Here is a 19,687-nt window from a genome sequence, read left to right as displayed (position 1 = left end):
TTTCGTTGACATGACTGTGTGTCACTTGTGATGCACTCCAGAATTCAATACTGCCTAATTGCTGTTAGGTCTTGAATCGTCTTAGCTGAGCTGCTGTGGAGAAGCTAAACATAATGGGAGGTCATGCCAGTTCCTTGCCAGCAAATCTAAATAGGAAAAATCCAGATAAGAGCAGTATCAACATCTTTGTTTGTTGTTCTGGTGAAGATTGAGGACTGAATATATATATTTAAAAAAATATATGTATATACTTGGTTACCTTTCACCACCATACCCACACTCTCATTTATTGATTCATGGCAGTTTTAAGATGACAATCACAAGATCAACATCTGAGACCAGCTAATGAGACCAACAGAAGAACTAATTACAGAAAGACGGTGATTACTTCAGTTCCATCACTTTGAACACCCTAGCCTGATGTATCCAAAAAGGCTCCAACTATAGCCAACTATTTAAAGGCTAAGTCTACAGGAAGTGAATTTAAGTAGAGCTTCAAAGCCATCGCTGCTCACCTCAGAAAATAAAAAATACTAGATCTTTACCCGCCTCTCCTTCTTGTGAGCTGTTGTTCCAACAGGAGCTTACAAGGAAGAGTCTAATCCTGTCTTTTCAATACACAGTAACACCAGGTACTAATTATTTGTAAATTTGAGAAAGACATTCACATTTTTTTAAAGAATAAGCCACATCAGGTAGCATTTCTACTAAGCATCCAAGGAAAGGCACCCTGTTGTGTTTTTTTCTGCAATTATCTACATCAAATATCTGAGGACTTTGTGATCTGTTATTAACAGTAACATGCTCAGGGATTAAGCTATGAGCGCAGACAATTCTAAAAACAAAAATTCCACTCTCATGCTGTTACCTGTGTGAAACAAACAAATAATGAAAAATCTCCCCACCACTCCAAACTGCTAATAAAATTTCTGCTCCATTAAACAGGTGGAGAAAAGGAATGGGTATTTTTTTTCTTCTTGGAAAGATCATATGTGTGTCTTTCCAAGATGAAAAAATAACAGCACAGCATTCACCTGCCTGCCATCTGGACTGTTTTCTGAGCCTTATTTAAACAAAACAAAACAAAACAAACAAACAAAAAAAACACAGTTCCAAGGTCTTTGCATGAAAACAATGAGAGGAAATAAAACAAAAATTGGCAAAGAACAAGGTGTATGGAGTAGTGCCCAGAAAGGCATTGGAGTTAGAGCTCCAGCTTCAGTAGGTATTCCTTTTTCCTACCTCTTGGCATCAATGCCAATGAAAGGTCCAAGGTGGCAACCCTTTGTAACATTGGCATGGCCTACAAGCTCCTTGAAGCATGAGACCAAATGTTAGTAGACAGTTGAATGCCAACGGAGATCCAAAACTTTATGACCCTATTGAGCATGTTCTACGTCCACTCACCATTAGCTTTGCTCTGGCATTGCTGGAAGAGACTCCCACAGTTTGCCTGACAGGTGCGATTTAACCGACCTATTCACTTAGTCTTTTCCTTCTGTTTTTCAAATGCATTTACTAACTTAAGAACTTCTAGAGGATGTTGGAGTGGGACCCTGGAGAAGAAAATCCTCAGCTCAAGCACTAAACCTGCAGCACAGAAATAGTGGCATGTGAATCCAATCTTTGCTTCCATTGTCTTTCTCTTATTATTATTACTTTTTATTTATTATTTTATTTTATTTTATTTTATTTTATTTTTTAAATCTGGAGATGCAAGTATAGTCTAATATTCATGGTTAGACCAGTCTTTGACCTCTTTACTGCTAAAATGCTGGTAGCAACTTTGCCTTATAAACATCTGACTTATTCTGGTGTAATTCAGTTTTGGTTCTTTTGCCTTATTTTCTGGAAAAAAAATATCTTTTAGACAGGGTTTGTGGTCCATGACCTACATATATTCTGGACAGAAACCAACAGCATAGAACCAGTGTCACTGAAATGTTGAATCACTGTTGAACTAGTGTCTTCTGTGGCTCTTTGCTTGACAGAGAGGCAAAAGTCAGAAAACTGACTTCAGTTTTCTGCTTTGTCACAGGTTTCCTGCTTACAGAAGTTACCCTTGAGCAGATCCAGAAGGATCTTTGCACTATGATACTTTGCATTATAGTGCCCCCACATAAAGGATCTTCATGCAGGAATGGATTATTTCATAATACCAAATGAGGCAAAATCTTCAGAAAATTGCAGTATTAGGTGAATGCCACTGAAAATCTTCACCTTCAGTACACACACACAAAAAAAAGCTTTGGAGTGTTTCAAAGGGATATTATAGGGATAAGTGCTGCCATAAAGCCTCTAAAACCCTCACTCTCCATGATTTTGAAAGTACTTTGGCCAGGTGTAGATCTTACCTTTACAGCAGGGTGAAAAAATAAATTATTATTCTATTATATCTCTGTCTGCTACAGGCTCTTCCTCAAACATTGCTATTGCAACACTTTTGGCCAGGCAACAGTTTTCATGGACAATAAGTAACTCCATTTCCCTATACTGCAGAAACATTTTCTGAAATCCTTGGACTGAAAACCAAATTATTCCATGAGCAGCAGAATTAATAACATCTTGTTTTATGTCAGCTGTGGCCATTGTCACCCTAAATTTCTCTTTTCCACACCTTTCTCCCCTTTGCTTAAACCCCACTACACATACATTGAAAAAACACGGTGTTTCCAGAAACCACGCTGTTTGGGAGCAGATTTTGCAGTTTGACCAGTTGACTGCTGCCAAATGAAAGGAATGGTTATCCTCTCTACAAGGCATCATGGGAGCAGAACTATTTTAGGGGCTCTATTCCTCTCAGATTTGATTGAATTTGGCAAATTTTGGAGCAAGGAAAGAAAGTGACAAATGCAATACCCACTTTCTTGCAAATTACAGGGCTAATGACAGAGCACATCCATCCTATTTTAAGAGGATATGGTTAGAAGGAAAAAAATAAATTTAAAAACATGTAGTTTCAGATTCAATTTTTATTTGTTGGAAATGATCACAGAGATAAGCAGAAAAGCACAGAGTGTTTGTAAGGAACATTTGTAGAGCAGCATTTTGCCTATTTATTAGGGGACTCCCTGGTAATAGAACTAATTCAGGCCCACAATTTAATATAGCATGTTATAAAATTTAGCAGGATCGTAGATCAAATAAACAGCAAACAACAACAACAAGCAAAAACAGTTTGCTGACATTCTCAGTCTCTTTTTAAATAACCACCCCCTACTGCATGTTTGGACTCAATTTGAATCAGAGACATTAAATATAATAAAGCTATGCATTTAGCTGGTTTTGCCTGTCGTTCAGATTAGGTTGGATTCCAGCAAGGAGAACTTGTGAGAATTTCAGAACTAATGACTAAGGAGACAACCAGGTCTTAGCTATAATTGAAGGTAAAAAGCTGAAGAAGCTCGCTGAATCAAACCCCCAGAGATTAAGAATATCATGTTTGCTTCTCATTAGTATCTACAGCACCTTCAGTTCTACTCTGAAGAGACGTCATAAAAAATATTTCCTGTCACACACTTTAGAATCATAGAATCATTAAGGTTGGAAAAGACCTGCAAGATCGTCTGGTCCAACCATCCCCCTACCACCACCATCACCCACTAAACCACGTCCCTAAGCACCACGTCCAACCTTTCCTTGAACGCCTTGGGTAGTGGATGCTTCTGCCTATTGAGGCTTCTCTCACTGGCAGAACAAAGTATCTTCAAGTGTGAATCTGTGCCCCACTGTTTGAGTAATGCGCATTCCAGTCTTCCATCTGCTATTTTAATAAAAAGAATGGGAACCAAATTTATCGCCCAAATGTTTGATTTTCCTTCAGAAATTTTCTTCTCTGTCCATCTAAAACTGGTTTCTGGTAGTTACACAATCATCATATTCCTAATAGAAATTTTTCTCCATCCAACTAACAAAGTAGTGTTGCCATTTCTGATATATACATTTTTTTTAGAGCTCTGTCAAGGATACTCTGAAATGGTACTTTAATTTTAAAACATATATGTATATTTCCCCCCTTTGGGAATAATTACACAGTCTAATAGGTCTTGATGTTAAGGTTTTTTCTTTCCTCAAGTTTAAATTGCTTTTTTTTTTTTTCAGAAGCATAATATATTCTTACTACTCCGTATGGAACACTCTAAATTATTTTCATCTTATACTTTAATTTTTAGCTTTTTTTCCCACTTCCCCACAACAGTTTTGTCGCCTTTTTCAAGTTATTAATATGTAGAGATTGCCTCCGTAAGTTCCTTGACATTTTTGCAGACATTCTTGCAACAGATTGGATAAATTATATTATCAGATATTAACCAAAGTAATGGCCTATTATGAATGGAGAAAAGCAAATAATAATAGATCAAGCTTGGCATTTCAGTTCTTACAGCATGTGAACTGTTGTATTATTGAATCTTTTGCTGCTGTAGCAATAGCCAAACAATGACTGCGTGCCTGAAGGCTGCAGTGGAACATGCATGTCCCGCTGACCTTTTGCAGCACTATTTCAATGGAAATGGCTGTTCCTTCCTTCAGCCCACTCTTTTTCTCCCTCTGCATGCGTGCAAGACTCAGCAAATATCACTGTCTCAACACTTCATGGAGTAAATTCTGAGTCTCACGATGCAGTGACAATAGAATAACCTCTAGGAAGGAAACCAGCTTTCCTTTCAGTAGGCCTACAGCAATCACCAACTTTTTCAAGCGTCACCACACCATCAGCTGTCAGCCCATGCCATCCAATAAAGTCATCCATGATTAATTATTCTTAAATGACAGCAGCATATTGAAACAAGCTGATAGCTGCTGACAGTGGAAATCCAATTAACCTGAATTACTATCTTGATTGTGGCCCAATTAATGTCAGCTGTGCCACATCAGAAGTGAAGGCTTGGCTAATATAATTGTTTAATTAATTCACTGCACAGATTAGTTGATGTGGGACTGCCCTTATGCTGACTTCTTTTCTTTTTTTTATTTTTTTCTTCCCCCACTGAACGTTAGATTTGAGAAAGAAGGGGAAGCAGCTTGCTGTCTACGGCTTTTTGCTTAAGTGGATAAATGAAGTTCTATCTTTAAATGGGGTTTGAAAGATCACAGAGGGAATTGCAGAGCTGTTAAACTTCTGTTAAGAGTCTGTTGTTGCCTGTTGCTTTAGTGAGTTTTGTTGTGCCCTATAGCTGAGATACAAAGGGATTGTGAAGAATTCTCTCTGATGCGTTCAAATTGAGATATGACGTTGCCATGCATTAATGATTTTTCTGCCTTTTAAAGTACATATAGTAAGCAGCAGGAAGGCTGGTAATGATGAGGGGTGGATTTATTTATCGTTAGAAATAGAAACTTGAGTCAGAGGTGACTGGAAGTTTGCTGTTCATGATGCAATATCTGCCTGGTGTCTTGAGATTAGTTTGTACTTTTGGATCTCTTGTGCAAAGACAGACTTCCATGACAAATAATTGAGTATTAAGAAATGCATTATGAGCAATTTCAGGAATGACTCACTAAACAAAAGGGTCTGGTGGCGCTTCTTCCAGTTGAAGCGCGTTACAGTAGCTATTATGATCTTTGCCATATCTATTTTAATTCCTCTCTCTCTCTGCTGGTCAGCTTTCAGCAACCATAACGCATTTAAAAGAAAAGTCACCCTTCCATTCATAAAGGGCAATACAAGAAATAGAAAACTACCACAAAACAATTGTAGGCCTAAGGGTGGCACCGAACCACTAATAAGTTAGAGTCTGTGAAGTAGATAAAGAGAAAACTTTCCTTCATCTCCACCAGAAACTTAATATATTCTTAAAAAAATACAGGCAGACTCAGACTGATTACCAAATAAGAGGATTATGATGAAAAAGGAGCTCTAATAACTTAAAGGAGCTAGCATTAAAAAGTTGAACTCAATAAATTAATATGTTAAGTATAGAGGCTTTGACAAGCAGAAAGGGGAAAATATACATGCAGCCATACCACGTCTCTCTCTTTCTCTCTTTTTTTATTCCATGGGGAACTCAACTATTTAAGCTCTTGTCATAGATGCCAGGGAGGAAAGGAATAGAGAGTTAAAAGCTTTGATCAGCTGTGTGTTTAAAAAAACAAAGCTGGGACACTTAACGAGTTCAGAGGTTCCCTTCACAAATCCAGAATGTTCAAAAATAATCTGGTTTCATGAATGCCGACCTCCAAAAATTCCATAAGCGGGACCTCTCTGGAGATTTCTGCCTTTGAATTGCTCTCCAAATACCACCAGCACATAATCTCCCATGGAGGCTTCACTTTAGGCAGAAGTTCTCAGAACTACTTTCAAAACTTCCATAGAGCTTCAAACCAGTCGCTCAGTTCGGTTCTCAGGATTATGGTTTCGGAGGATTTGCAGATAGGCCTTACCCTGGAAACTGATTAATATCCTCATCTTCTCAGCAGCCTAGGAGACCTGCCCAGCATATTTTTGAGAAAAACATGTCACAACGAACCAAACTATATAAAAGTTTTAAACTTAACCTACTACAACAGTTTATTAATTTTTGGCTGTGTATCCCTACAAGGATTTATTTAAGTATGTAACTGAAATTTCTTTGTCTAGTGTAAGAGTTAGTCATAGTTGAGTAACATGTTATCTTTTGGCTACATCCCCCGTTTCTACCATACTGGCGAATTGCATTTCTCTGCTGTCTTGCTCATGGGAAGAAATGTTTGCAGATTGTTTTTTCCTTGCACAGCATAAAAGGCTGGAGTAAATGTGTGTTCTACTGCAAATCTTGCAAATCAGCTACTAATTGGCACTGTGACAGAAATCATGCATAGATGTACAAAGATGTATGGATTTAATAAGTTTCATTGCTTTCTGCCCCACTTCCAGTCTTGCAATGAGATAAAACTCAAAGACGGAGGTTATTTTCTCATTTGCCCATAAAGACTTATATTTTCTTTTAATTTTTTTAGTTTGGATACTGTCCTCTCATTGCTGCTAGTAGTGGATATTCTCTATGGGAATGACCACTGGTATGGTACTTTGCGCTGACAAAGTACCTGCGCTGACAGCACCAACGATGTTGTGCACTGAAACTGAGTTTCGACAGGCAGGGTCAGGCAACAATGCAATTTGTGAAGCAATGCTAATAAACAATTATTTGTAGCATACCGATCTCTTTTATTCAGGATTCCTTGCAAATTGTAAAAACACGAGGATTTTGACACAGATGCAGGAAACACACAATTTTGATGGCAGTAAATTATGCAGCATGCTCCTGAGTATTGTTTTATTGGCAGGAACAATAACAGGTGTAGTCTTATGATCATTTTTAACTTTCAAATTAGTTATTGTTCACCTTAGTTTGCTAGCTTAGTTCAGAGTAAAAATTCAGTTTAGGACAGCTATTTAATGATAACATTGCAAAGAGTGCTGAACAGTTGTTTTAGAGGTGAATAAAGGGAACTGTGTTGTATTTTTCTTCCACCTTATGAGCTCCAGTGCCATACTCATAGCTCTATTATGTGACTGTAATTAAAAATAATCTATCATCCGGGAAGATGTTAAAGCTTCTAATCATAGTAGTGGGTGAACTGAAAAACAAAAGAAAACTCCACTTGGAAACAAACTTTTTTTATTATTATTTTTTTATTAAAAAAAAATAATAAAGTAAAAAAAAATCAATGTTTGTGGCTTAATATTAGCAAGTAATGAGAGCCATCACTACACATGTTCCTGTTTCTGTGCCATGTATTTAATGGAGTAACATCCCTAAATTTATGAAAGGGGAAACTAAGGAACTAGGAAGTTCTCTAGGAATGTCTCATGAAAGTTCACAACAATTTGAAGAGAGAAAGAGGCATAGATGTTAGATCTGCCAGTACAGTTCTCTGCATTGTCTTCTATTTTAAGACACATTTTTTTGTCTTTATATTTGAATCCTGTTATTAACAAGTCCTGAACTTTGTTCTTTTTTTCTTTGTTCAGAGTCCAGAACTCTGTTCTGCTTTTTTGACTTTCCCATCTGCAAAACTGAGTAGGAAACCTCAGGAAAACATCACACAAAGTTTTCCATTAAGTTCTGATTTCTTGTATAGAGGCAGAAATTTGGTGTCAGCTCAGGCTGCCTTGTGGCATTTGTGCATTTAATCCATCAGTAAAATGAAACCTCACAGGCCAGTGTGAAAATGGTAAAATAACAGAGGTTAAAATCCTCTTCAGACCTTGAAGATCTTGTTCGGGTTTAAACAAAAGTTTAGATTGGGAATTTTGACAGCCTATCCAATTCTCCATGGCTTCTGTGGAAAATTGTTCTGCCTCAAATTTAATTGTGTCCTGCCCAATACAATAAAGCAGAGGCACTATTATTCTTAGTTTCACTGGTGTTACACTAAATGTGGCGTTATCCACTTCTTGTGACAGAAATTAGTAGGTAGTAGAAAAGAAATATCCTTTTGTCCTTTAAGGATGTTCATTTGGCAATTGCTTAAGACTTTCAGCTTGTCTTTCAAGGGTCTACTTTGAATAGGTGAAGACCCACATATAGGTACTTACGGGTTAAGAAGCTGTAAAATAGCTTCTGCTATATTAATCTGCCTGTATATGTATATGTCATGTTAGGCAAAGCATGGAAGTGTGCATTCCCTGAATTTCTAGCACACAATTTATCACTCTCTCCAAGTAAGATTTTCATGCCTGGTCTCAATTTAATTTACTCACCATTACTTAGCACTTTGTTCCCATCTTGTCTGCATACTGGAAAGGAGCAGCAGTGACGTGGTGAATGCTTGTAGACTGGTGAATAATAGGATTCCTGGGAGGAAAAACATCAGTCTTGAGCTTTAGTGATACTCTTGGTTGCCAAACTTGGTGGTTCTCTCTTTTTTTTTCTTTTTTTTTTTTCTTTTTTTTTCTTTAAGGAACATTTCTCTAAGGAAGAAATAATAGTAGTCCTTTAAGGAAGGAGTTTTTTAAAGGAACATTCTCTTCATCTCTTTATTGAAACATGTTTTCCAGTGTCTTTGGCCTTCCGTACCAAACCAAACCTATTTACCGTGTTTAGATATCTGTTTAAAGTTCAGTGCAGCAGATGTCAGCTGTCTTCTAAAAACTATGAAGTACTGTATGATAGTTTGTCCCTGCCAAACAGTGCTTGACATGCTAATGATGGTAGTGTTTTGTAGTAGTAGAGATACTGCTAGAATAGGAGTGATGCTAATGTTTTTCTAGAGATAGTGGTGAGCAAAGTTTGTAAGATGTGATATCCTACATTAAATGAATCAATACGGTAAAGAAAAAACAGACATAGAGGTAAGTAACAAGTCTTTTCTGTTTTTCAGTTTGTTTTTCAATTGTTTCAATTGGTCTAATGAAAATACAAATACAATACTGCCTAATAGGGTTCTGTGACACTTAGGGGATTCATCAGCTCCTAACACTGACTTTCTGAGGTGTTGATGGCACAGTGCTTCCTGGAAGCTATTCCACAAATTGGTTTTACTTTTGATTCATAGTGCTGGGAGGAGCCTTTTCATGGATCACTCACAGTAATGCACTGACTGGTGTTTGTATGTACAGCTGCCTGCTGGTGATAGAATCAGACTAGCTTAAACTTTAAGTTTCTTCTTTACTGTCTGACAGTTTAGCTGAGGGTAATTTCTCTTAATTATAGCTGAGACTTGAAGGCAAGTCTTAGCTCAAGAATAGTGTGCTTTGAAGTCAGAAAATCCCTTCTTTCAGTCCCAACATGAAAAACAGTTATATGAGTTATGTGTTCAGCTGTTTTTTCCCCTGCCCCCCAAAGTGCCTTTGCTTTCTTTATCTGACACTTGCTTTTGTTTGAGGATGGTCTGAAGATCATTTCTGGCTGATGCTCAACCCTTTACCCAGTATTTTATTTTTATTAGAATTTTCAAATAAAATGTTGCCTATAGCTATACACATGGTTCTAAGGAGAAATTATTAACTTCTTTGAACCAGAATCTCATAAGGGTAGACTGAAATTGTTCCATTAACACAAATGGAGTTGAGGCAGATTATACACTTTCTCTGGCTTTGGTCCTTATAAGTTTGAGCAAAGTTTGATCTAGTTATTATAGGTGCTAAGTTGGAGAGCTAGACCTTTTTTTTTAGGATGGAAAAGGAGCCACATCTTTCCTCGGCTGGGTCTACAGTTAAGGCTTTCAGCACTGCCTGCCATAGTGCGCTCATAGACAAACTATTGACATCCAAGTTAAGAGTCTGGCTGAACTTCTGGGCTCAGAGGGTTTGAGATCAGCACCATAGTGACGCAAACATTGCCATTTCCAATCCAGACAAGTAGTCCTGTTCATATGGGAGTACAAACTAACTGATAAACACTGCTCAGCAGGAAGGCTTTATCTGAGCACACTTCAATGCGGTTCAGTCACACTCTCTCTGCTCCACTGTCACCCATGTTTCTGGGTTTGAATTGTTGGGGAAGTTCAGTTCCATCTGAGTGACTGTAAGGGGTTGTTAAGAATATCAAGGCAGTTTTTGCAAAAGTATAGGGACATTTGTTTATATATATGTTTATATATTGGGCAATTTCTGTTTTGGAAAAATGCAGACTCCCTGGTGTTTCATCTACACAAAATCATAGAATGGCTTGTGTTGAAAGGGACCTTAAAGATCATCTAGTTCCAACCCACCTGCCATGGGCAGGGACACCACCCACTAGACCAGGTTGGCCAAGGCCCCATCCAGTCTGGTCTTGAACACCTCCAGGGATGGGGCATCCACAGCTTCTCCAGGCAGCCTGTGACAGCGTCTAACCACAGATACAGTGAAGAATTTCCTGCTTACAGTGAAGATTTTCCTCCTAATGTCTAATCTGAACCTACCCTCTTTTAGTTTAAGACCATTCCCCCTAGTCCTGTCATTATCTACCCAAGTAAAAAGTCCCTCTCCATCCTTTTTATAAGACCCATTTAAGTACTGAAAGGCCACAGTGAGGTTTTCCTGGAGCCTTCTCTTCTGTAGGCCGAACCTCCCCAGCTCTCTCAGCCTGTCTCCACAGGAGAGGTGCTCCAGCCCCTTGATCATCTTTGCGGCCCTCCTCTGGACACACACTAACAGATCCATGTCTTTCTTGTGCTGGAGGCCCCAAACCTGGACGCAGTGCTCCAGATGAGGCCTCACAAGGGCAGAGCGGAGGGGAACAACGACCTCCCTCCCCTGCTGCCCACCCCTCTGGTGATGCAGCTGAGGGTGCAGTTGGCCTTCTGGGCTGCAAGCAGACACTGCTGGCTCATGTCAAGCCTTTCGTTCACCACAATCCCCAATAAATAGTCATTACTTGCTTTAAACTGCTGGCTAGATCTGCTACATAGAATTAAAACAGCTGCCAAAGGTAGGTGGCTTCATTCCAGTGCTGGGAAAAAAAAAATCCTCTTTATAGTGAATTTGAAAATCACATTGGAAGCCTATTGGATTGAAAGACATGATAGAAATGTAAGCCATTTTCATGTGTTATTATAAATGATGTTTCAGCCATTAAAAAAACAAACAAGCAACAAGTATATTAAGGGGATACAAAGATTGCGGTGTGTATGGTCTCCACCAGACCCTGTTTGTTTTTGGGCAAATCAACACAGAAAACATTGTGCTTTTATCATTACCCTGATAAGAGACTGTTGCAGGTGGTAAAAATTACTTGAGATTTTGAACTAGTCATGAGTGCACATGAACTGGGATCTTAGAGAAGCCTTACCTTTCCCAAAGGAGAGCCAAAATTTCCTAGAAACACCAAAAAAATGCCCCCTCACTGACAGGGCAAACTCCTTTCTCCCTGTTCTTCTTCATATTCCCCATCTTGCTCTGAAGCATGTAGGCACTAGAGAAAATGTTTGCATTGTCTTTTCCAGCATGGGACACTTGGACAATTTTCTGTAGTTTTCTTCTTTGAATTGGCTGTATTTAAATAAAATACATAAAACAGCTTGAGATAGATTTCTTGCTTGGAAAATGTCTTCCAGAATGACCATCACTGGCTAAAGAGCTAAGTGGCAGAAAATTCTGTCCTCCCATAGGAAATGCTGAGGAACCACACCTGTAGGTGGCAGTTGGTTTCACCTGGGGTATACACCAAGAAGATAAATGAGCAAGAAGTGATTCATAGGAAGACTTGGAGGGAATGGAAAGACTGCGTAGAGTTAGTGCATATGACAATTATGTAGACACAGAGTCACAAAAGGAAGTTTGAAATTGTCCCAAATGATGTGGAAGTCAGGGCACAAAAACATTGACAAAGTAAATGATATTCCCTTGCTGGTGTGGGCTGGCCTTTTCCCGTTGCTATCAAATCTTGTAGGTTTTACTCATATGCAACTTGACTGATTCATACTCATTTAAATACACCAAAAGTGCTTAATAATATTACTGGCCTTTTCTAGTCTGTCTGCAGAAGCAGTGATATTTAATAGCAAATTCATTGTTACTCTATAAGGAAGCTTTACCATAAAGGTCACCAAATTTGGTCAGTGCATTTTAATTTGTACACACGGTAAAGGTCATATTCCTCACTGCTGTTGCAATAACACAGTCTGTTTACTATCTTATCAGAAATGATTGTGTATAACTTAGCTGAGGGATTTTACCAGCGTAAATGGAATATAAGAACAAAAACAATAATGATGAAGACACTGGTGGAAGTGTAAGGGGAATTTTTCCCTCTGTATGTTTACATACTGCTTGAAGGTAAACATACATCTGTGGTCTGATTTTCTGCTGCATTACTACAATATTTCCTTTTTTTTTTCTTTTTTTTTTTTTTTTTTCCCCACGAGAGCTTCACAGCCTTCAGCAGAGTTCCTGCTGGTGTATATTGGAGTGACAGTAGTTTCAGATTTATAATATCATTTCTGTATAAACATGTCCAAGTGTTAATAAGGACCTGGACTCCCAATCCAGCAGACCTCAAATTAGCTTTCAAAATGCATATTAAGGGCATAGACAAATGCTTTAGTGCAATTCCAAATGACCTCCAAGGGCAGGGTGAATGAAATTGTACGAACCTCTTTAATGTCACAAAACCCTCTCTACAGAGATTTGCATATAAAATGTCCCATTTTATGTCAAACAGATTTGTTAATCCTACAGTGAAGGAAACAGTACTTGAAAATTAATCAAGGTGAGTTTTCATTGCCTGACAGGCCTTCAAAAGGACCTGACCCAACGACTGGAGGCTGTTAGTATATGGTTTCTAAATTGAATCAATTTTGGTTTGTTGTTTTATTGTGTGATTTTATCTTTTTTTTTTTTTTTTTTTCTTCCCCTGTATGGGTTTGCAGGAAATGGATCTCTATAACAGAGGTAACTCTGATGATTCTTTGGACAACTAGTGGGATTGTACTTCCAGAAGCCCATGCAATGCTGGCTCTGATGGAAAATACTTCATTATTTGCTCATTATTTAAAAAACTGTGTTTAAAATATGCACAAGCATTTCTGCAGGTAAAAATGGATAGCCTTACTGGGTCCTTCTGTACTGAGTACAGGATGGCTTGTTTGCTCACTTACCATAATAAACAAAGAAATGGAGACTGAAAAAATAGACCTCCTTTCCCTTGTGGCATATTCTTGCCCATATAACCTAACTGAAAAGTCTGGAGTATGTCAAATATTTATACTATCTGACATTGCAGGAGGGAGGGACAAAGGTGCCTGCTCTTGAGCTAACCATCTTGGGTGATGCTATTTCTTTGATATCCTCATCCCTATCCTAGTCCATACCCTATGAACAGGGAAAGATGTAATAAGGAGGCAAGATATTGGTGAGATTGATGAAGCTAATGACAGCAACCTACCCAGGGCTTTTGTCCTGCAGGAGACCTAGGAAATGCCACAGCCATGGAGTTGCAGGGTATGTCTCTACTCTGAAGCAGTGTCTTATGCCCAGGATAGACAACCTGTACTAGTACAGATCCAGCACAGATCCCTGCCTGAACTAAACTGCATTTGTAGGGCTTTTGGCCTCTTTCCTAAAGCCAGTTCTGAAATCTCTATTTTCCCTGTAGATTCAAAAGTTTCCATGCGTTATTATATACTGTGAGGTCACTAGTGACAGGGAAAAAATGCAGTGTACATTATAAGCAATCCATGGAAGGTAGAGAAGCATGATGCTGCTTTTCCATATGTGAGTCAAAAAAATTATACAGGAACAGTTTTCTATGGACCCACTCTCCTTTTATTAATGCTTTGCCCCTAGCCAGCATTTGAATCTCTAGCAACGAAACATTTCTTTCCTCCTTGTAACTGCATTTACTTTACTTCATCTTTCCAAGATGAAACTTGCTTTTCTGGGCCTACGGCAGTATTGGGCTTTAATAGTTTTTAATGACTTAACTATCTGTTGTGAGATAATTAAAATGTCTTTTAACATTTCACCCCCAAGAGAGAAATATCTTCTAAGCTGTAAAACATGACCTGCAGCTTTCTTTATGAAACAATGAGGGAAAGGTTTCTTCCAGGCTCAGTCACGTCCACTTCTCCTGTCAATATAAAGTACTCCTTAGCTGTGTCCCTAAATAGCCTTGCTCATTCCTTCTCTGCTTTTCACTCCTTACTGTTTCACATGTGTGTTTAAAGAGCTTCTGTCAGGATTAAAATATATCTTTACCTATACTGTGTTACTAAAAAGCCCTGAGAGCCTAGCAAAAATAACTGTAAAAAAAGACATTTATTCTCACTGCAGGATTAGGTGGTTGGAGGTGATTTTTCTTTTTTTCTTTTTTTTTTTTTTGGGGGGGGGTGTATCCCACATTGTATTCTTTTCATCTTGAGCAAGTGTTAATAATGAAAATAGCTCCAGTTTAATCAACAGGTGCCTTGTATTATGGAAAATGGTCTTACAGCAGTTTGGAGCAGAGCTATAAAACCAGAGTAGTGCAACAGCATGCCATTCAAGGTTCAGAGTAAACTAATATCATTAAAATAAAATCAGATAATACTGCTTACAGTGGTTTGTCCTACATTTTCCGCCAGAAAATAATTCTTTCTTGTTTCCTTAAATTTGGCCCAAATTTGGCCTGAAATTATGTGTGTCAAGATGATTTCCATATCTCTATTTATTTATGCATTTTAATGGATAGTTAAGGGTAGTCAGTGTTTTCCAAAATGGAGTTCCTGTTGTCGTTAGGGCTTCCCCTACTGAAGACCAGAAAAGTCAAGTAGAATAAGCAACAGCATTAATGCAGACAATCTAAAAGAAAGATCTCCAGCAGCTGAGAAGTGAAAGAGTTGGAAAAAGACGAGTGAAATCAACTGTGGATTAGTTGGATGCATGGAAAATGTTATAAAAATGCAAAGCTCTCTGAAGAATTATGTCCCAAAATAAATGAATCATCTTACAGTTTGTGATTTTTTTTAACCTTTTCTTAATCTTTCTGTGGATGTATTTTTGCTGTTCTGCGACTGCTAATTTTGAGGCAGAAACGTAGTAGTACCTTTCTCAGAGCAGTAAGGATCTTGCCCTGGGGAGAAATGATCTTTGGCTTTCCAAATCTGCGTTTGTAAGTGTAGATTGACCTTGATTCAAGAGATGGCATCATGATTACATAACCACATTGATATTTGGGATGGATGGTAATCGTTATATGATTCTACTGTCATGAAAGCTCCCAGGGGAATATTAGGAGCTTGGTGTTAAGTGAAAGGTTTAAACATTTTTGTGGTCTCATGTGAGCATGACTTTGATAGATATCCTAAGAAAAACTAAGCTAATAAGTAAAATTTATATATACAGGGTGTACACAGTGTGATAATTACCCATTTACTGAACAAGGTAGAGATCTTGATGGGGAAAATATTTTTTTACTACTTGTATATGCATACCTGAAAAACCTGAACCATAGCACGTCCTAGCTATAGAGTGCTTAAATTTCTTATGGTGATGTGTTTCCAGTATGCCTTGGTGCTCTAGGGTTATTAAAGATATAGGATTGTATTTTTTTTTTTTTTGTCTTCCAACTTGCCTCCACAATTATGGTGGCATTAAGACATTGTATATAATCTCAGGTTAGCAATCACTCTCTGTTAACCTAAATCAGGGATAATAACTAGAGTTTATGTGTAATATTATTATGTATGCTGTTTATTATTGTATATTTTTGTAACATTTGGGTAAGGGTGCCCATGCTGTGGTCTGCAGATCCTATCTGCTGAACAGAACAATCTGTTGCCCTTCCTGCTATGTGCTAACATCTTTCTCCACTAATAAGGGCTCTGATAAGCTTGCAAGAGCCATGTGAACAATCTAGGTCATGAGGGATCAAGTTATACGTGAAGGGCTGCTGGCACAGTCCTTTCCATGGCAGTATGTGCATCTGTACCTTGAGGGCAACCACTGCCTTTTGCTAGTATATCAATATTTTTCCATCTAAGTGACAAAAAGAAGTTGGGGTATATGGCCATCCTTCCTCAGTGTGTGTAGAAAAGCTTGTGGCAATGGTCAGGACTCAGAGACTGTGTTTCTACTGCTCCTACAGCACATGCAGATTTATGAGTGGAGACTAAAGGGACTCAAAGAACTGAACATTTTCCTTACTGAAATATAAACTAAAGAAAGAACTCGGAATTAACAGGAGAATCCTGCAGTACGTTATATGGCTGTGAAGGGCAGTAATACTTAATCCAATAAGAGATGTTGTAAACATAGTAGGAATCATTATCCTGACTTACCAGCCAGGACAAGGTCATAAAATGTGAACCAAATACCACAATACAGGCTTGGCTGCATCTCTCCTACCCTCTGATTAGTCTGTTTATGGTCCAGTTTGTTGCTTGCCTTAACATCGTTTAAAAGAAAAAGAAAATAAAGAGAGTCTATGTAAAGTACAAAATAAGAGTGAATGTAACTTTGCAATGATAGAAAGAGCAAAACAAGGGAACCTCTCTGCAAATGGACTGATGTAAAAACCATATGAAGTAATACCATACAGCCTTTGAAACTCTCATTAGGAATATTAGACTGCTGCTGGAATCTAAGTGACCTATTAGCATCCTCTCTCTGCTGACAGAACAAAGGCTGTGGCATTATAGAAGTGGACGAGGACATCTAGGTGTTTTAAGATAGTCTGCAGTTTTAAGCAGAGGTTTCCTGGTTTACCTTGGAATTAACTGAGGTTAAAAGAAAAGAGGATGCTGTAGCAGCCCTGTTATCTCATGCACTCCGTTTTAAGAATGCATCTAAGTTATCCCTCCGAAATGTAGACTGCAAGAACCACTGTGAAGAAACATCATTTAGTGGGTGAAAAAGTTTGTTAAAGAGAGAGAACTAGTCCAACCGTATTCTTCCCAATAAATAAGTCACAATAAACTGATCAAAAAGTGTGAACAAAGGGGTGCCCCCAAGCAGAGTTTTAGGGCAGGGGGAATTGTCTCGCTCCACTCAGTCCTGCCTTGCATACCTGATAAAAAGATCCTTCTTAACACATGCACATGGAGAGATATATTCACAGCATCTTTTTTTTTTTTTTTCCAAACTCAAAGAAAACATTTCTGTGTGAGTAATTGAAAAGCAAATGGAGAACCAAGATGGATCATTGATTATCTGCTATGGACATAGGGCAACATGGCATTTGTATTTCATAAGAAATAATAACCTGGAAATCCACACTTTAATAAAAGCCACCAGTTCAGTTGGTGACTGATTCTAGAGGAGAGGACAGACCATGAATTACAGAGTTCCCCGCTAGAAGTGCTTCTCCAGCTCTTCATAGAAAAATGTATAGGCTCCAGGAGGGTTGCAAGAGAATGAAGTAGTGGGCTTTGGCGCATAGATGGAGGAGATGAGTTCCCAGGCACTTGAAGTGTAGGCCAAAACTTCTGTTGAAGAAGATAGCTGTAGGGAACAACAGCTCTATTGGAAACGTAATTCAGTGCAGAGAGGTGTAAACTGGTTAGCAAAGAATTTCAAACAGACCGTCAGGGCTGATTATGCCAGTTAGGGAAAGAATGGAAGGAAAAATAGATCAGTAGTATTAACATAGTGTTTCCAATGAGATTGTTGTTTTAGCTGAAAGGTAAAGAACTCTGCACAAATGTGATTGGTTTATCAGGGCAAGATGTTGTTTTCAGGACTGGTGTCTAGTTGATATGGTCTCAAGGAAAATGTGGGAACTTACTCCATGTTTCATTGCCGTTATTTTTTGTGAGTCAGATAAGAGGATTCCTGACAGAGTGGGATTGCAAAGAGCTATTTCACACTGTGAAGAGCTGCTGTAGATTGCAAAGAGCTGCCTTAGAGAAACAGCCTTGAGACAGGTTGAGAGCTTGTAGATAAAAATTAAGGACCAGAACAATAAAGGACACCTTGGGGTTGGGGTCTACAACAGGCCATGTGATCAAAGGTTGCCTGTTGATGGGACCTTCCTGCTTCAGCTACGATAAGCATTGCACTCGCACGCTCTCATCCTGATGGGGGATTTCATGCACCCAGATATCTTCTGGGAAAGCTACACAGCAGGCTGTAAGACTCCTGGAGTGCATTGAGGATAAATTCCTGGTCTAGGTATTAGACAGACCAACCAGAGAAGCATTACTGGACCTGGTGCTTGCCAATGCAGACCAACTTATTAAAGAGGTTAAGATTGGAGGTAGTCTGGGCTGCAGTGACCACTCCCTGGTTGAGTTTGTGATCTCAAAGAATCACTGGGCCTGGCAAAGAAATAGGGAAGCAATAGTGAACTGCAAGTTTGCAGACAACACCAAGCTGAGTGGTGCAGTTGATACACCAGAAGGAAGGGATGCCATCCAAAGGGACCTAGACAAGCTTGAGAAGTCATCCCACATGAACCTAATGAGGTTCAACAAGTCCAAGTGCAAGGTGCTGCACCTGGGTTGGGGCAATCTTGGACATGAGTACAGACTGGGAGAAGAACTCATTGAGATCAGCCCTGCAGAGAAGGACTTGGTGGTTCTGGTGGATAAAAGGCTCGACATGGGCCAGCAGTGCAGAGAAGGTGATTGTATTTAAGAGGATTTCCCTTGTAAAGGGAGATTCAGGATCGTCCAGCAGGATGTATCAGTTTACAAAGACACAAGTCCACTGTGTTGTATTGACTTGTTTCAGATAGTCACAGCAATGGAAGAATTCTATCATGAATTTACCCTCCATCTTCTCATTCAGAAATACATACATTTATTTCTTCGTCTTTCTCCTTTTTTCAGCTACGAGCCAGGAAGATGAAGTGCTGTCTTCTCTCTGCTGCTTTGGCCGTTCTGCTCTTCATTGTCATAATCATCGTGGTCTCAGTCAAACGCTGATCTGGTGACTGTTTCCACAGGTAAAAGCCTTTAACTAACTTTTATCATACTCTGTAAGGTAGTTGGGAGACAACTCAGGAACCTGATAATGGTAAGAAAGATTTATCTTAGCTTGTGGATTCAGGTCTGGCCTAGGAAAATTATTTCCTTTAAAGGGCATTTGAGCTTGGAAATAGAATACTTAGTGGATTCTTAAACGTATGCCAAGGTGGTATTCAAACTAAACATCTTTTTCATCCTTTTCTCTGCTGATTATGTTGTATTTGTTTGTTTGTTTTTAATATGTGGATTTTTAGAAATACTAGTTAATATATCCTAAATCCACTAAATTTGAAGTGCAGAAATGGTGTTGAAGACCCCAGATTGGCAATCAGGGTCAGGAATGGCAATCTGGCGTCCTACAGATATGCTGAGATGTTCCAAAGTGCACCCAGAGAGA

At 38.7% G+C, this 19,687-nt stretch overlaps 1 protein-coding gene across 8 annotated transcripts in view; it reads left to right on the top strand.

Annotated features, from left to right (window-relative positions):
* TSNARE1 (t-SNARE domain containing 1) overlaps positions 1-19,687 on the top strand; it is a 461,283-nt gene that overhangs the window by 381,926 nt on the left and 59,670 nt on the right. For all 8 annotated transcript variants that reach the window (XM_040547413.1, XM_040547407.1, XM_040547408.1 and 5 more), the window contains one exon: positions 19,153-19,268. In XM_040547413.1, the coding sequence (XP_040403347.1) occupies positions 19,153-19,248 (96 nt within the window). In that variant the 3' untranslated portion in view covers positions 19,249-19,268. The remainder of the gene's footprint in view (positions 1-19,152; positions 19,269-19,687) is intronic.

This window comes from Cygnus olor, chromosome 2 (genome assembly GCF_009769625.2).
Source record: "Cygnus olor isolate bCygOlo1 chromosome 2, bCygOlo1.pri.v2, whole genome shotgun sequence".
In the NCBI taxonomy this organism is placed as follows: domain Eukaryota; kingdom Metazoa; phylum Chordata; class Aves; order Anseriformes; family Anatidae; genus Cygnus; species Cygnus olor.
This window is presented reverse-complemented; position numbering and strand designations above follow the sequence as displayed.